General features: G+C 42.5%; 1 protein-coding gene across 7 annotated transcripts in view; it reads right to left on the reverse strand.

The window, feature by feature from the left end:
• Positions 1-9,807: 9,807 nt before the first annotated feature.
• Positions 9,808-21,761, reverse strand: part of KCTD1 (potassium channel tetramerization domain containing 1) — a 97,614-nt gene continuing 85,660 nt past the window's right edge. For all 7 annotated transcript variants that reach the window (XM_072034628.1, XM_072034627.1, XM_027452204.3 and 4 more), the window contains 3 exons: positions 16,855-16,999; positions 14,230-14,535; positions 9,808-10,809 (listed from right to left, as the gene is read on the reverse strand). In XM_072034628.1, the coding sequence (XP_071890729.1) occupies positions 10,651-10,809; positions 14,230-14,535; positions 16,855-16,999 (610 nt within the window). In that variant the 3' untranslated portion in view covers positions 9,808-10,650. The remainder of the gene's footprint in view (positions 10,810-14,229; positions 14,536-16,854; positions 17,000-21,761) is intronic.

The raw sequence follows: 21,761 nt of genomic DNA on the forward strand, positions 1-21,761 counted from the left end.
CTACCTTGGCAGGTAGTTTTTTGGCAACAAACATCTTGACAAGTTGCTGAGCCCACCCAAGACGGTGCTTCTCCCATGGCCCAGACCAGACACATGATGGTCCTTGGCCACCATTTTCTAAAACAGGTCCATGGCTATGAATTTGGGATCATGGTTTGGTTGCTGCCCTCTCTCCCATGCTTGGGAACTGTTGGCCCCCTGCTTGGCCAGGGTGTCCACGGCAGAGCAACTCGCCTCCCTCCTGCTTCCCTCTCTCTTGGGTGAAATGCCTGCCAGCACACAGCTTCAGGGACTGGAGGAGATGAATGTCTTGCATTCAGGAAGCATGTTTCGGACTTTTAAGAATGATGAAATGAGGCAGCTGTCCATTGTGAGCAATTTAGCCTAGTGTGATACCGAATTCATCTGTTTAATACACCCAGATGCTCCAGCAGTGAGTGCATTAAAAAAAAAAATCTTCAATAAATAATGGAGATGTGAATAAATTTTTTTCTTTTTCTAATGAAAATGGCAAAAACAGTAATTTGCTACTGTACATCTGCATCAGTTATTTAACATGACATCTTGCTGTAGTAATAATCCATCAACATCCAGCATTACATATGGATTCATAAAAAGGTTTATGCTTGTGTTGGTGCATTTGCTGTCTGCCAAACCAATTATATACATTTTACAATAAATTATACATATTGAACTCAGAACCTGCTGTGTTAATTGCTTGCATTTTTATAGGGGAAAATGTGGTCACAGAGTGATTTTTCTTTTTAAGCATATTGAGAACATGGCAGAAGAAGACGCTATGTCTTCAGTTTGCAGAGCTGAGAAATCAATATTTAGCCTGACAGTTTACCATCACTAAAACAAACAAAAAGATCAGCAACAAACACTTGGAAAAGCTTTCTCTGGTGCCTTCACTTTCCTCATTCCTTTAGGCATCCGTGCATTAGCTTGGAGAAGTATGGACATGTATGCACAGTTTTAGTATAAACTTCACAGTTTTAGACTAAACTTCAAAGGTACCAAGAGCTAAGGAGACTTTTCCATGCCTTCCCGTGCTGGGGCTCCACGAAGAACTTGTGAGGAGCACTGGGTCCACCTTTCTCAATGCTCTGCTACTCACTTGTTCATTCTCCAGCAACAGTGCCGTGTAATTATGAGCTACAGCTTTGCTGCTCTCAGATGTTCTGTGAGTAATGCTTTCAATATGGTTCAATACATCAAGCTCAGCACTGGCGCTTGATGGCTTTCAACCCCCAGTAAGACCGAATCCCCATTCAGTTCCCTACTGGAAAAAAAAAATAAAAATGCAAAAGACCTCTGTCAATTGAAAACAAACAAACAAAAAGCAAAAAACAGAGGGCAGAATTAAAAACCCAGATAATATGACCACGTGAGGAAAGCAGAATTAAGTGATATCTTAATTGTAAGAAAATCTGAGACCTTTTTGATGACTCAGAAACAAATGGTGTAACTTTAGAGTGACACTTGGAGGGAGAAATGCTCTTTGTATCATTGTAAGTAGAAGGAAGCACACATGTAAAACCCCTGTCCTGATGTTTTTTATTTTTGAGGCAGTACATGAAGACTGTTCTGTTTTCAGGGAGAAAAACTACAGAAAATACAGCAGTTACAGTTCCTGTTGTATAAAAGAAGCTGAAAAGTGAAACCATTTTCCAATGCTGCTCGAAAGGCTCTGCTTTCCTTTACCCATTTCACCAGAGCTCCTGGTTGTCACCTTCAAGAAGAGCTCTTCCTACAAAAGAGTAACAGCTTCATGCTACGGCACTTCCCAAAGCAAACCTTTACTTACTCTGCCACGTCCAGTTTTTCTCAAAATATATTAAATTTTAAGTTGAGGGAATGGATAGATGCAGAATGCATAATTGCTTATTAAGAAAAACAGTCAGGTATAAATAATGCTTTTTTTAAAAAAAAAAAAAAAAAATCAGAATATTGTTTCTGCTTCTTTTGGTGAACTTGCTAACAGTCCATAGCTGAGCAAGAAAGAATGAAGGAATGGCCAGGCAGGAGACTGACTTTATAATTAATGTAGAGATGTTGGAGGAAGAAAGTAATGAGAACATTTTCTGTAACAAAACAGGCTTTTTCAGGTTGTCTTTTCCACTCAACATCATGTTTTTGTGTTTTTGTTTTTTTTTTTCCTTCCCTCTCTTTTTTTTTTTTTTTTTTTTTCCCTGTAGTACCAGGTGTAGCTGTAACATTTTCCTCTCTAAAGAATGAAAACAATCACGAGCTCCTACTTGCACTGTCACTCAGATTCCTTCTCCCGCTCTGGCATGCCACGTAAAAAGTGTGTGTTAGTCCCTTCATCTGATGAATGTTTCACTTGCCCTCATCTTTTATCATTCCCGTGTTTTATCATCACAAACCTAATACCAGAGCTGCCAGTGACCTTACATGCTGCTTTTATGACAAGCTTGTTAAACATTGCTGATGACTTACAGCTTCGTTCTCCCACGCTGGGACCCTTCCCTGTTTACACAGCACTTTTCCTCCCATACTCTCTTTGTACCCCTGCAAGGTTCAGCTTGCCCTGTGGAATGGCAGGGCTGGGACATGGGATGCCAAGCCCTCAGTCCAGCTAATTACTCAAAATGCACTTGTTGTCACCTGGGGACACAGCTGGCCTGTCCCTGTCACCACCAGGGAGGCCCCAGTGCTTGTCCAACACAGGCTTTGATGCCCTTCCCCAGTCTGCCTTCTTTGGCACATATATATATATATATATATAAAATACATATTTTTGTTTTAACAATGCTTGCTTAAGCTGACAGCAAAGCTGTAAAGAGTGTTTTCCCTGGTCTCTTCACAACTTCTGTAGACAGGATAATTGTCTCCCTGGATTTATTTTATTTATTTATTTTTGAGCTACAGGCACACCTTTCAGCAAAAAGAGGAGGACAATGGGTGGCCATTGGTCACCCATGCTGTTCAACCACCACATCCGTGCTGCTGAGCACCTAACTAGACCACACCGTCTGAGGCTGCTGCAATAAAAATAAAGCCAAGCAAGTATTGAGGAGCGGTAAATACCCTAATTTTTAATGACATGCATTGCAAGAGGTGGTTCGTCTTGTACTGCAGCTGTTACCAGGCCAATGAAAACAGCAAGCAAGCAACATCCCAGGATGAAGCTAAATCTCTAAAGTTAAGAATACATAGCAATGTAAGTATGTTTAAAATGAAGGCATACTGCCTAAGAGGTGCTAGCAAAAGACAAAGAGCAACTTCATCACAGTACAGCCCTGTAACATGCCTTTAATATATCTCATGGAATAAGTTAGAAATAGAAACAGTCCTGGGGAACAGGAAAGAAGCATTTCCTGCACATTTTAAGAAACACTTTTTTTTTTTTTTAATTCTTTTCCCACCAAAACAAAGTATTTATTATCTGACTGATTTATTATCTCAGCCTTCGGGCTGAACGGATATATTAACATTAACAGGTAAAGACTTAAGGATCAACTAAAACAGAGCTTGCAGCAGAGCTGTAGATCAGACTGATCTGTGATGTCGTTTGGTGAAAAAACAAAAAACAAAAAACAAAAAACAAAACACAACCAGAAACACTCTGTTAAATTTAGGCAAAAACCCATTTGTGTTTAAAGGCATCAGTGAGAAGGAGGTGTGACAAGCATCGGTCACCTGGGAACACTGGCCCGCCCAGAGATGGGATCTCGTGCTGTGCTGCTGTGTGAACACGGTTGGGGCTCACAGGAAGGTCTTTCCCGTGAGCCTGACATTCATTCACTCTCCAAAGAGCAACCACAGGATTTTCTTTTTCCTTTCGACGAATGAGAAGATCAATCAGGAATGAACTTGACTGTATGCAACATGTTAAAGCACCAAGTTACACGCGCTATGTTTGATTTTTCTTCAACGCTGTTTCTCTGTGCCCCCTCCCCAGCCTTCGAAATACTCAAAGAACTCGGCTCATGCAATATCTGGTTTCAGGCAAGCAGTGTGGCAGTTTGCCTGAGCTGAGAAAATATGCTTGAAGTCTGCATTCACAGGCGGCTTCAACGTCCTAAGGAAAATGCTTTGTTTTTCTAGCCCGAAAGTATGTCACAAACATGAATAGAATTATCTGCTCACTCTCCCTCGCCCTCAATCCTCTGCACCTTAGGAAAAAATTATACACTTCCAATTACAGGGCCAGTTAAAATCAATACAAAGGTGGGAGAAAACAGATCATTTTTCTTATGGAAGTAACTGTTTTCATTAATTTTTCATTAGTCCTGCTTTTGTTGTGCTATCCATCACTGAAGGAGCTGGTATGCAGTAGATTACATTTAGGTTATCTTACATGCTTCCAGGATTTAGTAGATATTGCCTGATAAAGCTGCAAGCTTTATGGCTTTAACTTACATCTATCAATAATGCATCAGAAGAGATTTTTCTGCACAACAGCGGTCCCTGAGCCAAGCAGCTTTCTCCTGGAAGAGTTGCACTGGTTACGGCGGATATGCTAACACAGATTTCAAGCTACTCCTCTAAAGGCTACAACTGCAAGAAACACGAGCAGATGCTTCAGGAGGAAGACAGTTTTGGGAGGGTTTAGCCCTAGTTTTCTGGTGTTGCCATTTTGATTTTAGAGCTTTTTAAGCCAGGAGCCAGCCGTGCTTTGCTCGATGTCAGCAACCACAGCTGGAAACCTTCCTGGCATTGACCAACCTGGTGCATCTGGGGATTTTGTTGTGATCACTTTATTGATGACCAAAACTCTTTCACAATTTACATGGATTTGTTGTTGTTGTTGCAGGCTTCCCCCCTTCATAATGCCCAGGTTCTATGGTAAGGAACCGAAACATTACAAATAGAAAATTACAGTCACTACTGAAGAGCCAGAGGAAGGAGAAGATGTAAGCAGAGCCCACTTATATCATGAAAGGTGAGGGGAATTTTCACAGAATGGTCTGGGTTTGAAGGGACCCCTGGAAGTCATCTGCGCCCACCTCAGTCAGCCAGGGCCACCTAGGACAGGTTGCCCAGGACCATGTCCAGCTGTCTTTTGAAGATTTTGTTTCATTTATTTTTCTCTTGCCTGGGAAGGAATTAGAAAAAAATCCCCAAGGTGTACCAAGCCTAACAGTGTTACTTTTTGAGCTTGTTCAGGTATCTCAAGGGTGCCTTGTATGTGCTCAGCTTTAAAACCATGTGCCATAGCACCTCACCAACTCCAGCTTCCTTCCACCCTGTACAGGCATTGCAGAAGGCAGCTGAAGGTGAATCCCGAAGTGCAGCTTGCCACCCATGTGGTTGGAAGTCAGCCCTCACGAGTCCCTCCCCCAGCTGTAAGACGAGCTTATTGCTACCTTTTCTCCTTACAGGTGGAGAGACGCTTAACTGAAGGTTTGCACGATGCTTTGAAGAAACCAAGTACGGCGCTGGGCCAAAATTACTACTCTTGAGCTGCCTAGGCTTAGCCTCAAGCAGAAGAAAACCAAGCCTCCTGAACTGCAGAAAATGAGGGAAAGAAATGCATGGCTAGTTTTGTTATTTATTATCTGGCAATACATGTTTTTAACGTGAGCCCTCAAGATCTTAAGCATTTATTCATTCAGAGGCAGTAGGAATTAGTGAAATTTCTGCTACAGATCTTCAGAACCAGCATCCATACTTGGGTTGTTTTGCCTTTTGCTTTTCCATTGACTGTGATTTCTTTGGGACTAATCAAGAAAGCATCAAACATCCCCTTGTATCCTTGCTAAGCCCCCTGATTTGAGCGGAGCCAGAATGAGAGCAGTAGGGGAGTTCAAGGGACTTCAGCAAATGCAGTTTTTGCTTTGTCAGTGCCCAGAGCAAGGTACACACTTAGCACGTTGCCACCCTGCCCTATAGGCTTGTGTGCCACCAGCAATGGGCTATCTGGAGAGAAGACCCTGTGGACCTGCAGCTCAGCCAGGCTTGGAGAGAGGAGTCTGATTGAACTAGGCTTCCTACAACCTTCAGTGGGAAATAGTGTTGATTTTAAAAATGGCACACCACAGGGACCATGCACAATTGCATCTGATGCAACCATACAGCTGACTACCATGTGGTGCCTCTTCTCATAACCCCCAAATTGCACCAACCTGTAATTCCATTCACAACATGGGTGTGGGGCAAATTCACAATGAATACAGAAGGCAGAAAACGGGATCTGGCCCATAGAATCTAACATCAGTTGAAAAATAATGTACTCTATTTTAGGGGCACAGAACTCAGTAGCATATTAAGCCACTAGACGACAAATGTGAAGAAAAACACAGATTCAAGGAAAATGGCCTTTCTCCATCTGTCAGAAGACACCCTCATTTCTCGAGCTCGCTCTTGTACAAATGGAGGATGTTTTTGGGGGTTGGCATCAGCATTTTCCTCCAGCATGGACATAAGCATCCCAGTTACCAGCACTGTTTCAGCTTACAAAGGGATGAATTTTTGTGCTATGCATGTGCATCTTTTATTTGGAAGATATATGGTTTTAAGCAATGAGACTTCAACAATTTTGATCTCAAATAGAGTCCCCCAAATGCCAAGTCAATTTTGGGGTCTTCAATAACCATATCAGTGAGGTGGCAGCCAAAGCCAACACAGGGACCTGATGCAATGTATTGATTTTTGGTGGTGGCGATCCCTCCAGACCCTCAAGAAATAATAAACCACTCAAACTCAAGTCTGAGAAAAAGCAACTGATCTACAGGCCCTAAGGGTGTCTTGGTTTCATTTCCACTGTAAATAAACCTCAGGCTGCAAGAATGACTACATACAAATACCAGTTGTCCCTAGAAATAATTCATAATATAGAACTCTGCAGTCAAGAAATGACAGATGGAAATAAATGTTTTTATTTCTCTGAAAAAAAATGCCTCATTGTCAATAAAAATACTTTCCTCATCCTCGCCCCCCAAATCAAGTCTTCTTCCCCCAAGTCCCCAAAAAAGCAAACATCAAAGAAAAATGCACTTGATGACTTATTTCAGTGATGGTAAAACCCTTGTAATTATCAATCCATTTTTATAGGTTGTTGTAAAAAAAATATGCTCATGAACAATATGTTTCGCTTCAAGTTGAAATCAGGGCCTATTTTGTGTAAAGAAAAGTAACTAAGGCTCAAATTTAATGTTTTCAGCAGGTAGTAGGATGTCCCCATTGGATTTTGTTAAGGATTCAATCAGACATCTAGAAATAGTGCCTCACCTCTACGTGTCTGTGGCAATCAGACACTGAAATTTGTTCTGGACATATGGCAATGGAAAGGTAAAACATCAGCTGGGCTAGACTGCCTGGCCAGTTAAGATCTTGGAGATAAAATAAATTAGCAGCGCTTGTTTACAGGCAGTACTGCAGAAAAGAGAAAGTCATGACTCTGTGGGACTACACGCATCCCAGCTGGTGAAACCAGCTCAGTCTTCAATGGGACACTCGTGGCTTAAAGGTTCATCCAAGCATGCCAGGATCCATATTTATTTTATGCACTTATTTAATACATTAGGGAGGCAATAGGGAAAGAATTAAACCTCAGGTCGATGGCTGCTGCAGGAATCCAGTTGTCACGTTGCAGAAAGAAACGATGAAGAGCCAGCTCCTCTGCCTGTGTCTCACCATGAGAAAGGGTGGCAAGAGACATCTGCCATCTCTGCATGTCCACAGCGCTTCTCCTGACAACTGCTTGACCAAGTTGCTGAAGTACAATGTTGGCAGCTACTGTTCACTGTAACTCTTCCTCTTATTGAACACAGCACCACTGATAGCAACATTTTTAATTAAAAATTTAGGTAAATTTAAGCTATGGTACACATCAACACTACTAACCTCCAGAAAATAGCTGGCTGTAGAGTCTGGTCTTTTCCTACCCTCCACCCCCTTGAAATATTTCTCATTTGTCTCACTTTTTGTAAAGAACATTTTAAGAAATGTTATTTTTAACATTTTTTTTTCTGAAGAACATTTTAGAAACACATGGTTACAAGTCTCATTTGCAAACAGGACTACCTCACTTGTTCTCCAAAATCCACGTCCAGCTTACTCCTGCAAATTGTTTGCCATCAGGCATGGCTGTGTTTACTCATCACCTCTGACTCTGTAACAGCACTGTAATCGCAGAGACATTCACATCCAGGTTATCGGGGTGATTTATGACTCCTTTAACAATGAACACAGCCTCAGTGGGAGGCCATCCAGCCAGCCAGAGGTGTGGAAGGAGCACAGGGGTGTCCCTTGGTGCTGTCAACTCAAACACATATGGACTGAGCAAGCAAAACTGCTGGCTGAGCACAGCCTGATGGCACGACAAGAAGCAGAAGGAGCAAAAAGTGGGGTGAAGATCAAGTGGATCCACACCAAGGCTGTGCAAAGGCACTGTGGGGCCAATTTCAGGCCTGACAGTGCTCCCAGGCTTTGCCTCCGGCCTACACCGGAGCCCATGCCCACACACAGGGCAGGTCTGGATCTGGGAGTGCTTCTGGGCTCAGCAGCCTGGAAATGTGTCCTTGGGTGCATGTGGGGCTGCACCTGGGAGTGCAGGAAGGGTTTCTGCAGCAAACCATCTCCAAAACGCCCCGTCACCTCGCACCAACATCAGTCAGCATTGTCAGCCCACGGGACCAGCTTCTTTGTTGACATTGCTAACACCGTACCACTTCCAGAAGCCTGAAAATCTGTTAAAAATATTTATTTCCCTTTTTTTTGTTGTCGTTTGTTTTCTAACAGACTTCTACGCAGACTAACAACCAAATTTTAGGCAGGAAGAGTAAGCATTTATTTGTTAAGAGGACTACTTGCTGCTGATTGAAAGCAAGCACTTGTGCTTGTTTGAGGCAGCTGTTTCAGTACTGGGAATAGACCGATCAGCGTCACATTGAAGATCTAATAATCTGCTAATGAACCTTAATTTCTGGAGTCCCCCTCCCCCTCCCATTTCCGTGTTTCAATAATTTCAAAACCCACTGATTATGTGCCGACAGAGTTATTTAAATATGCCCTCTGACAAATTTTAATAAAAACCAGCAAAATTGTAGCTTTGAGTTATCAGACTATATTAAAAACCTTGTTACATGTATTTACTTTAACAATTTCTTTTTTCTTTTCTTAAATAAATAGCAAAGTGTCACCAAAATGAATGGAACGCCGGCACCATTGCCTCGATAGAAACTTCCATACCAGCATGAGTACACAGTCATATTTTGGAATATTGCATAAAAAGATACTTTGGAGGAAAGAAGGTGGTTGCTGGTGCATCTTACGTGGCGAAAGCATCACCCTGCGAAGGGGCCGTGCAGCAGCCTCGTTACGTGGCATGTTTGCAAAGCCTCGCCGAGCCGGGCTGGCCCCAGCGAGGCTCTGCAAAGGAGCAGCTGGCAGGACAACCACAGGGACGGCCTGACACAAGGGGCTGGCGGCCTCACTCTCTCTAGGCAGAAGAACGCTAGCTCTAAACAAGGGAAATGAAGGGCATTAAAACAAACAGCCCGGCTAACACACAGCAGGGCAAGGTCTTTCAAAATTGGAGCTGCCAGCTCCTTAGTTAAGAGGGAAGGACGCAACGTGGATGGTTACAAAACCAGGCACCCCTTTTTGACGGGCTTCCCTGGGCTGGACTGGTATTTTCTGAGCTTGGCCAGCAGCTGCTCTTCAAACTGGGACAAAGCTTACAAAGGACAGTGCTGAAGGAAGACCTGTGCACTGGACTGACCCCACAAAGCAACCCCACAACAGCACCTGCTGCCTTTAGCTCACTCCACCGCGCCGGACTGCAGTGAGCTAAATCCCACTTCTCTGCTCTTGTTGGCTGAAATCAGACCCTCGTTACTTTAAACAGAGTTTATTGTATTTAATACATTATAAAATTTGAAAAATTGTAGGAAAGCAGCAGATTCAAACCAGAGCATCTCTACCAAATATTAATTATTCTGGCCCCCTTTGAAAAAACACAAAACGAAACAACAACAAAAAAAAAAACAACGAAAAACTCATTCAAAAGAAAAGTTAACCTTTCACATCTGTGAGGGCAGACAAAACGTGTGCGACTTCTGTACAAACTACATTTAAAATTTCAGTCGACTAGCTTTCCAATGCAATGGATGGTCGTCTCCTGAACGCCTGCCCATCCACCTCTAAAAAAGACAGACATAAACCTCCATATGCAAATAAAGTTGAATCAAGGTGTGTACACATTAAAAATTGGATGGTGTTTGGCAATGGAAAATGCATTTTGTATGAGCAGTCTATGTATTCCCCAATGGTAATGGCTTGTACACCGTTAAGTGGGCCCGAGTCAGGCCTAGGACACTTAATGGCCATCACAGCACCAACCTCATCTACTTCTTTGTTGTTGCATTTCCTACTCTTTGACATATACATACATATATGCATGTACATACATACCTATACATACATACATATATATGTGTGTGTGTGTGTTTTCATTTACACCTTGAGGTTATTATTATTACTACTATTCCAAGTGTTCCCATATGAATTCAGGTGTGGTCTCTATATTTGATATAAATGTGTCTTTTATTCAATTTTAGTTCCAGGACGTGTTTGGAGTCCCAACTGCACATGAAACGTCCCCTTTTTTTTCTTTTTTTTTCCTTTCTATCTTTTTTTTTTTTTTTTTTTTTTTTTGCATAAAGAAACATGTCCATTTTAGTCCAGAGGCTCTTGCTTTATTCGAATGACGGAGGGTGCACGAGATGTCCTTCTGAGTTCTCGTCTCAGTACGTATTCACTGAATTGGGAAGAGTCCACCCCACCTCCACACGAGCCAACAATCTCAAAACCTCTTTGCTGTAACCTCTCAAGTACCTGCAAAAAGAGGAAACAAAACAAAATGTGTAAGTAAATAAACAGACTATCCGTTGTCCAAGGATGATAGTTGCTGTGTTCAAATGGATCCAGGTAGAAAACAAATGTGGTTACACAGATCCACTAAGTGGTTCCCTAAGCTCCATTGTATTGTCTGATTTCTGCTGACTTTTGGGCACAGAGCAATAAGAAAAATGGAGAAAAATAGGTATTCTTTAGTACTGTCAGCAAATACAGTATTCTTCTATCCACCAATTCACGTCTGAAAAAATGCATTCTCTGCTTCACACAATTTACAATACAATAGGGCAAATACAGGATTGCACATCAGACACAGAAGCATGCTGAGCAAACACTTCAGTTCAATTGTGATAATGCAGATACTGTGGTCGCAATTTCAGAAAAGTTACCATCAGATTTTCTAGAGACTTTAAAGGTACCGTAACTGCAAAGATCTATGGCTATACTCGTACCAGTGGCAAAACCTGGGACCTAGCTAGGACATGTGCTAGGACAGCAAGGGCAAGCAGAGAGTTGGGACAGGGGCAGAAGCAAGCTGGGATTCATAATGCCCATAAAACTACAAGACACGTCACATTTTTACATTCATTGCTTTAGGTTAGCAAATGTCTTTCCAAAATCCAGCTAATTAACACAGCAGACAAATCTCAAAAAGCAGGAGGTGGGAAAAGAGTCTCAGAAGCCCCCAGTGAAGATCAAACATCAAAACTTCAGTGCAAGTTTTATTTAACCTGAGCTTTATCTTTTAATAATATAAGCCCAAATACGTCTCAATGCAAGCCACTGAAAAATAGAGGAAGAGAATTTCAGTGCTGAGAGAAAATGTGATGGGTCAGGAAACTAGTGAAGCCCTGGGCAAATCACTGAGCCTGCACTCCACTTTCCAGGCCTACCACTAGTCCTTGTCTTGCCTCATACTGTTCTTGGAACAGAGATGCTTACTTCCCCCAAAATGGAAGATCAGCGTGGGATCAGCATCTCTCTTGAAGCCTGTGTGTATTTTGCCACTCTGACTTGAGCTTTGCACATCACTAGGCTTGGCAATCCTTATTTGTGTGACAAAAATGTAAATATCAGGAAAAAAGCTAAGCTGCTGATGGATAAAATTGTTTTGACAACTATCATATGACATTTGTCCCCCTTGGAGCAAGTACTGTGTCCAGGTCTGGGGCCCCCAGCACAAGAAGGATGTGGCTCTGTTAGATCGGGTCCAGAGGAGGGCCACGAAGTTGCTCAGAGGGCTGGAGCACCTCTCCTGTGAAGAAAGACTGAGAGATGTTCAGCCAGGAGAAGAAAAGGCTCGGGGGAGACCTTATTGTAGCTTTTCAATACTTACAGGGGGCTTATGAAAAAGATGGAGAACAACTTTTTGATCAGTCAGATAATGACAGGACAAGGGGAAACACAGGCTGCCCAGAGAAGCTGTGGATGCCCCATCCCTGGAGATGTTCAAGGCCAGGCTGGATGGGGCTTTGGGCAGCCTGGTCTGGTGGAGGTGTCCTGCCCATGGCAGGGAGCTTGGGACGAGGTGATCTTTACGGTCCCTTCCGACCAGCCCAAGCCATCGTGTGATTCCACGGACATGTGGCTCAATATCCCTCTTTGCATGCAATATCCCTTTTCCATTATAATCTTGCATGCAGCGGTGTTCTAAATTTGAATTAGTCACTCTGACAAAACAACTTTGATGTTTCAGCATGACAATAAAGGCCAATTCTTTAAGACAACTGTCCAAGCATAGCATGCATTAACCATGTCTTGACAGGTCAGATATGACTGTTCCTCCTCCTGTGTTGAAGCACAAGCATTATATGCAGCATCTAGAGAGCCCTCAGCACATACCACATTGCTCAACCCTCTTCATCAGGGGATGGGAGCAGAGCTTTGCTACCTGGAGAGCAGGACCTGGCAGCAGAAAGATGTCAAGCTCAATTGGCAAGTCTCCATGTAAGAATTTGCTCCTAAGTCTGGAGCATTTAGGAGGTGTACCTAAACCAAGCAGCATCAATAGTGCTAATGATGATTCCAGATGTTAAAAAGTGCTCTCACTCCAAATTGCTGCCTGTGCATGATGTGCTAACTTAGATGAAGGTGGGTGTGGATTTTTGTTTTAACTAACAAAGGATAAAACAGATGACACTACAGCTTGTAAGCTTAATGCAATTCTTCTAGAAATTACCTGTGTTTGTCTCCCAGATTATTTTACCCGTTTCACAATTGTTTTTTGTTTTTTTAAACAAATACTACTGATTTTAGTTATTGCCACATCCTCTGAATGGGGAAAAGGAGGCCCTTCCTTAAGACCACAGAATTAGATGGGTGCATTTTTGCAATACGCAGATGTGTCATTGTTGTTGCCACCGAATGAAGGAGAAAGAACGAGCCAGTTGTTTTTGTCCAAGGTAAAAAGCGTATGGTACATTTGTTCAAGAAGCATTTAAGGATATCATAATCAATGACCTGTGTACCACTGGAAAAATATATGATAGTTTTTACCATATGTGTGATAATTTCCCCCCTACTGCCCTATAAGAATCCTTCACATTTCAGCTTGCCTGACAGTCTCACACAAGTGTCAAAGCCCCACCAAGATGCTCCACATTGAAGTGTAATAGAGAGAGCTGAGAGGCTCCTTTCTTCTGTGCTTCCTTCTCCAGAAATACTTGGTGCTACTTCAGGAGAAGGAGGAGGAGGAGGCTGGCTGTGCTCTCCCTTTGTCGATGCATGACCCTCATTTCAGAGGCCAGCCAACACTAATGTCCAGTCACCTTTCTCACTTTAACTCCTTTTTTCTCTCACTTATCCTGTGCTATCCAGAGTAAGAGAGCAGGGCTTTACAGTTTTTGTTCTTCTCTCTATTCAGTTTCCGAGCTCCTAAGGACTCTAGGAAATCAGAGCACCTCCACCACGTTTCTCGGTGCATGGCAATTGTTACATTCCAAGGTGAAGGGAAATAGCCTGATGCTCTCACAGTCGCTCTGTGGAGATGTGGTACCCTCCTTCCCCAGCTTGAGATGTCCCTGGGCCCTTGCATCAATCCAAAAAAACAATTTATGACAAGTAGGGAATGGGACTGGAAGCAGGGTTGAATAGTCGCCTTATGTTCAAGTGTCAAAAAAAAATGTTTATCCAGATATACAGTGTCTTTATAAATTGAGGCAAACATACCTCTTAGAGCTGATTTTTTAACCCTAGTGTAGTTTGTTTTGCAAAGAGATTTGGTGATGATGTGTGAGAACTAAGTTGAGAAAGCAGCCCTGACCCACAGAAGTAAATAACTAGCTCAGAGACTCCAGCTGATTTTGTTCATTGAAACCTTCCAGTGAGAGAGAAGCGCGTCAACCCACAGGTACCTGGCCAGCAGGCTCCCCTCCAATAAACGTGTATGTGACCTCCTACCTGAACTGAGTTGAGGTGACAGTATCCGTTCAGTGGAAATCTGATGACATGCGTTGAGTCATGATTCCAGCCGGCATTGACAGAATTACACATCACATCACCGATTTCTGGAAACACTTCTTCTATCAACGACTTATCGCCACTCAGTGTAATCCTCTCTCCGAGATCTGGGGCAACTCGCACCACCAGGCACTCGCAAGACTTTGAGAAGCGGCCACTCTCCCGGTCCTGTTTCCACCTTTCCATCTCTCCTAGCATGGGCTGAAGCTGGAAATACTTTGCTTCTTCGTATAGCAAACTGTAGTCCTGAAAGACATGCATATTACTGTGCATAATTAAGAAAGAGACATTGATAATGTACCACTTAATGTATATGGTTATTCAGGCTAACACTGCTCTATATCTGGAACCTTTTAGAGCTCATAGCTCATAAGTAGCTCATAGCTACTGCGTAGGAAGGTGTAATAAAATAATAGTGCAAGCAAAAAAATACATATATAAATAAAAAAAATAACATCAGCAAATTGAAGCAGACTGAGTATAGCAGAATTTGTGAGGGGAGGGGGAAGTTACGCTTGATCAGGTAATCATGCTAGGGAATAATCCAGGCAGCCACATTCCACTTTTCCCCACATCTTTATCCCCACAGTGATGTCATAAAATAATGACCTCATTGAACAGATGGAACAGAATTCAATCAGGATTCAGAAAATTCATCATTAGGATCCATCGCTTCTTACAGCAATACTAGCAGGCATTGTAACAGGTATAAGAATGTAAATGAGAGAGACTGCAATGGTTCTCAGTGCAAAATGCTTCAGATATTTGCATAATGAATTGCACATATTACTGCATTTTAAAAATTAAGTATTTTTTAATACCTCTCAATTTTGCCAACAGTACTGTTTACTACATCATCTCAAGCACCAGAGCAGAGAGAATGCATTTCTACGCATAGCCAATACAGATGTAATTTAGAATTGATGATCCCGAGTTTGTCTACTGCTGTATTTTAAATAAATAAATAAATAAAGATCGAAATCCTGTTTTTCTACGTTTAAGACCATAGGAACGTTTGGAAAATATACAGAGAAAAAGAAAGAAATGAGAACTATAGAGGGCAGAGGAATCAAATGACCACAAGAGATGATTGTTAACAATCAACACAGCCCTGATTTGGGCTACAGATGTAATACTTGATGAGTATAGGACACCTGAAGCATATTGAGAATACTGTTTATATTTAATGTCTAATTAAAAAAATCATCTATATATTTCTAAAGAAACACAGGGCTGAAGTTCACTTTAAGCACTGATCTGTTAGATGACTTACAGCACAACTGGAAGGGACACCCCTTTGAACATCATGGGGGTTGGGTGAACTTGCCAGGACTTAACGTCTCTAATTTCAGCTGAGCTACGGTATATTTATGTGGTTAAAGCATCCTGCATATATAATTTCTTAATATTGCATGGAAGGTGGCTTTTCCTTTCTCTGTACTTCTGATTACTTTTAGGACAGGCGCTCAGAACAGCACAAAGACATTCCAAGGCTTCAAAAGAGGGACACGATGCTATCAGCCGTTTGTGAACTCCCACATTATTCGGGTAGGTCTACCACATCCCCCAGGGAGAAATATGTAGGTATCTACAACAGACAATTCAAAGATTGCTCCTGAACCAAACCTCACACCTATTATGCCTCAAACACCTGAAAATGTCTCAGGTATGAGGGATAAAAGACTGCACTCCAGTGTGAACTGCTCTAACCCTTCCACATCACCTCTTCTGTTCAGTCTAAATTGCTGCATTTCCTACGGTGAACTATTGGTGCAGCCAGCCATGCTGATATGCATTCATAAAGTAATGATAAAGATCTCTTCTGATTGCAATTTTGGTCTCCAGCACTCACTTCACTGACACCACAGGTACACCCACATACCTGCAAGCACACAAGAGTCTGAAGGTCTGCCTCTGTAGGCTGAAGTCTAACATGGGGAACTATTACAAATTTGTTATCAAAAAGAGAAAAGCAGACTTTTTAATAAAGGTTAAATGATAAACATAGAACTATTCATCCCTGATTTCTCTAAAAATGTAAAACTAAATTGCCATTATGCATCCAGGAGTCTGGGGAAGTAAATATTCTTCTATGACTTAATGCTCAAATATTACCACGTGTGCTGTTTATTTTGTCAATACCATGATTCCCACATGGTTCTCTGAATTTCAGCATGTGAGTGGAAGGTGGAGTTGCTGCAATCAGAAGGGAATGATAAAAGAGGATGACAGGACAAGTAACCAGCAAGGCTCATGATCGGTTGGTTGCAGATGGTAACATCCTTTGATTCCACCATCACCCTGCAATGTTTAATTTCCCTGGGTCAAATGCGGCAAGATTACTCCACCACACTATAGCTAGGAGGGGAAAATGTAATATTGATGCCACTTTAGGAAAGCCTGACAGATGCCACTGTAGCAACCCCATGCTTACTTTTGCCAAGTACCTGAAATCAAACACCATATTCCAGAAGTACCCCCCATCTGGGGCTCTGTTTTGACTATATGTCAGACTCTTATTTCACCAAGGTACATACAAAACATCCAAGTCTCTTGAAATCTCACCTTGAAATCATCAGGAATGAGGAGTTTTGATGTTCTTAAAAAATTCAAGATATATCTGAACATTTGCCCATCTCTGTCGATGAAATAATGCTGCTTGAGGCTGTCGAGGACGATGGGCTCCGTGCCATCAAAGAGCCTGCCGATTCTGGAGAGGAAACAAGAGGTGAACATCAGTGTCAGACCACACACAGCTCAGCAGTGACTGGGAAAACTTGCTACCCAAGCCCTGTCTCATGAGATGACAGTGCTAGAGTATTTGGGGCACCTTTCTCAATGGCCCCTTGAGCAGTTGACATCCCACCCTGCAGCACCAACCTCCTCGATCAGCTCCGTTTCACTTCCTGGAGGAAGTACATGGTGAATTAGCTTGAAAATTAGACTCAGGAAAACTTTTTATTTAATTATTTTATTATGAAATTATTGTTAAACTCAGATCATTTCTGGATGCTATTTACTGCAACCAATGCTTGGACCGCCGCAATTGAGGGAGCAGCGGGGATTAAGTAGCTGGGGAAACAAAAGTTATAATATTTCAACGTGAGGTAATGATTTCACAGCAAAACCCAGCCATTTGTGGCAGGTATCAATTAGCATGCTTTAAATTAATCAGGAGAAATGCCTCAGCATTTACAGAGACCACCCACCACTACGCAGTTGCCCAGAGAGCATCCGCTTGCTAAAAACACTTGCAACATCAGCTGCTGGCTGAACGCACATTTTCTAAAGGTGTTCCTTGCAAAACCTGATTTAGTCAGAGCTGTAGGAAGGACTAAAAACTGGGAACAACCCCCCTGCCACAGTAACACGAAATACACGCCGTGTTTTTGCGCTGAGGTGTTTGCAAAACACTCCGGAGTTACTCACAATTTCCCAATGAAATCACCAGGGGTGACTGGCACGTCTGATGTTGTGTGCATGTTTATGTGCCTATACGTGCATGTGGAAGCACTTTTTGACTCTTTCCAATTCCACCCCTCCAAAGAACTGTAAACAAAACAGTCTCAAAATAGCTAACTTGTGATACGTCACGTGGGCGCTTTGCATGAAACCCCACTGACATTCTTGGGCACGGTTTTTGAGCCTTGTCACAAGCTGTTAGATTCTGCTATATTCCGCAGATTTTGCACCTTCATGGTTTTAATGAAAAAGCTCATTCGTATGTAGTTTTTGTCCTAATATAATCAATCTGTTTAGGGAATTAGCACAGAGAAACCTATGCAGTTCACTAAGGAACGTGCAATACCACCACCGTACACCAGCATGCAGCTAGGGGATGGACTCTTGTTCCCTGATCACACTCTGCTTTTGGCGTAGGCAAGGTACAAGTCTGTCTTTTTACAAAATGAATCCCACAAGCCCAACAAATAGCCATGACACACTGTTTTCCTTTTAAAAAGAAGCAAAGAAACACCATTCCTCACCACCATCCTAAGGCTGCTTTGATCTCTCACAGAAAACCAAACCCCAAACCAGCACAGCTCAGACACGACCAACCCTCCTGGCTGCACGGAGCATCCCAGGATGAGATACACCTGTATTTGATTAAGCAAGGAAAGGAGATCTCCAGCAGGGGTTCAAGAGGAAAAAAGATGGAAACAGCTCCCAAAGTTGGAAGGATGGCAGGGCTTGCAGTGAGGTTGTGGGGAATTGCTGAGAAACTGAGCTTCACGTTATCAAACGGTTGGGGTTGGAAGGGACCTTAAAGATCACCTCGTTCCAACCCCCTGCCACACCTCCCACCAGACCAGGTTGCCCAAAGCCCCATCCAGTCTGGCCTTGAGCACCTCCAGGGATGGGGCATCCACAGCTTCTCTGGGAAACCTGGGCCTCAGAGTGAAGAATTTCTTCCTAATGTTTAATCTAAATCTTCCCTCTTTTAGTTTAAAACCATTACCCTTTGCAATAAGTCTCTCACCATCTTTCCTGCAGGCCCCCTTTAAGCACTGTAAGACCGCTGTAAGGTCTCCCCAGAGCCTTCTCTTCTCCAGGCTGAACAACCCCAACTCCCTCATAGGAGATGCTCTCCAGCCCTCTGATCATCCTTGTGGCCCTTCTCGGGACTCACTCCAACAGGTCCATGTCCTTCTTGTGCTGGGGGCCCCAAAGCTGAACTCAAGACTTCAGGAATGGTCTTGTGAGAGCAGACCAAAAGGGGAGAATCACAGAATGGCTGAGTTGGAAGGGACCTCCAGAGATCATCTAGTCCAACCCCCCTGCTCAAGCAGGGTTACCTGGAGCATGTTACACAGGAAGGCATCCAGGCGGGTTTTGAGTATCTCCAGAGAAGGAGGCTCCACAGCCTCTCTGGGCAGCCTGTGACCCGAACCATAAAGGGCTCTGTCACCCGAACCATAAAGAAGTCCTCCCTCATATGTCAATGAAATCTCCTGGGAATCACCTCCCTTGGCCTGCAGGACATTCATCTTTTGATGTGGCCCAGGCTTTCTGGGTTGCAAGTATACATTGCCAGCTCATATTCATTTTTTCATCCACCAGTACCCCAAGTCCTTCACCGCAAGCCTGCTCTCAATCCATTCATCACACAGTCTGTACTGATGTTTGGGATCACCCTGACCCAGTGCAGGATGTGAACAGAGGATGCTTCGCACCCACAGTCATATATCCTTCCTTTAAAACAGCACAGCCAACCCAGACGGGTCTCCTCTCACTACCCAGGAGAGGTGAAGACTGGGAAAGAAATAAAAACCCATTAACCTTGGCTGGCCATTTAAAATTCTGTAGGAAATGCCAGAATCAATTCAAACCATGTGAAATCTGTAACATATAAGGAATTAAACATATTTTCCAGAATGATCCAGCACAAAACACTTTTTCTCAAAGCTATCCCTTAGAACAATTCAAACTTTCTTCCAAGGTTACTTGTTACTGCCTGCCCCGCTGCTCAAAATTTAAGCTGTGACAGGCCATATAATACAGACTTCTGTTCACTAGGTGGATGAGCAACATTTATGTCTAATATGGTAAAATGAGGCATTTAGATTTGATTTTCTCCCATACTCAAGCACGTTGTCTTGGAATCTGTCACAGAATTCACACACAAACCATATATATTTGGCCAAGTCAGTCATTACTGAAATGTATAATTGTAATTGGTTTCTGCAGCATTTCCCTAGATCTAAATTACTGTTATAATTACATATTTTAAACCTCTAGGCTTTCTGTCTTCATTTTATTAATTGTTTAGAAGAAGAACAAGATAGTATCGGAGGCTGGAGCCTTCTGACAAAATCACAAAGCTGACACCAGCACACAAAAAGCAGGGACCCGAAAGCCAGTCTGTCCGGCTTGGAGGAGCTCGCAAAGTGCCACCTTCGTGTGCTGCTGCTTTCCAGCAGCAGCAAACCACGAGGAACTGCTAAGAGCTGAGGAACTGCTAAGCACCGACTCCTCCCCTCCCCAGGACCACTTTGCGGTATACAATGGTATTTTCAAACGGTACAGCAGCTTCAGGAGACATCTGTAAATAAAATTAAAGCCTTTTTCGGACCGAAAACTACAGATTCCAGCTTCATAGGCTTCAGGGAAGGACTTGTGATAGCTCGGTGGCAGGGTCTAAGTTGCATCTGCAGCCATGAGAAGAGACTGGAGACCAGAAGAAGCACAGCAGAAAACTTTGCCTTGCCTTGAGCTGCACACTTGCTAGACGATAATATCTGAGCACCCATCCTCCCTGTCACCCACAGCTCTGCTTCTCCTTCTGCTTGGTCTCATGCTGAAATTATAAATGCTTAAGTGACACCAGACTGCTGGCATGAGAAAAGACTGTGAAACCATGTTCATTAAAATTTCGCTTCCCAAGAAAACCTAGAAGATGCTTTTCCCCATCTCCTTCTCGACAGCTTCAGCTGATGACTGACAAAAGATTTATATATCTATATTTTTAAATGACAAACACAAAACAGCTGAATGGATTGCCAAACAGCAAAATGCTTTGAAGGATGCTTGCAAAATAAGTTGATATTTATATGCAGAATTAGCCAAATATCAAGGGTAAAGGCTAAAAAAAAAACTGTAGTCCATTTATAAGGAAATTTACTTCTGAAATGTTTAATTAAAACTAACAGGCTGGAATTTTCTGTATATATGGAAAATTAATGTCCCATGGGTTGAAAGTGCGACCTCCAATGGGTAATAATTAACGTCTTTGGCTTTAAGTATCATAATCCACTGTCAGAAATCGAATGCTTTAAGGGTTGAAAATATAACCATTGTAAAACCCAGCTTCCACCAGAGAACTTGGGTTTACTTTAAGGACACAAACCTGGTTTTAGTGGGGAAAAAACAACAGGACATGGAGAAGATCAATGTTTTACTTCCATAAAATACTACAGGGACCCTTGTCCCCACAGACCAGCACTTGCCGAACAGCATTTCTACAACAAAAAGCAGGGGAAGATGACATTGCTTACAGGGTTTCTCAAGTTCTTCAGAAACAAGTCCTGTTTGTCAAGTATAAAAATACACTCAGTCTGCAGCAAAGCTGCACAGCATAAGTGTTTATATCCTTGCTCTCTGAGCATATAAATATTTACATATATTATTATAGACATGAAGAGAAAGTCTCTCCTTTAGTATATTCTGCCTCAGTTGAGTATTTGGGAAAGAAGCGGTAATTAAGAACAAGATGGACAATATTAATTGAACAAGCCAAGTACTGCACAGCTTTCTCACCACTATTAAAATGTCACAGTTCTGCAGATTGAGTGACTTCACTGGACAGAGCAACAATTCTTCTCTTTTGTATTTTGTATTCTCAGAAGGATACAAGGAACATGGAAAGGCAGCAAGCTTTGTTATCTGCAAGCATGCAGAATATTGCCTTACGTTTAATCATTTCAAGAGGTAGAAATGAATGGTTTTTTTCCCCAAGAAAATACAGAACTCTT

Source organism: Anas platyrhynchos, chromosome 2 (assembly GCF_047663525.1).
Source record: "Anas platyrhynchos isolate ZD024472 breed Pekin duck chromosome 2, IASCAAS_PekinDuck_T2T, whole genome shotgun sequence".
NCBI classification, from domain to species: domain Eukaryota; kingdom Metazoa; phylum Chordata; class Aves; order Anseriformes; family Anatidae; genus Anas; species Anas platyrhynchos.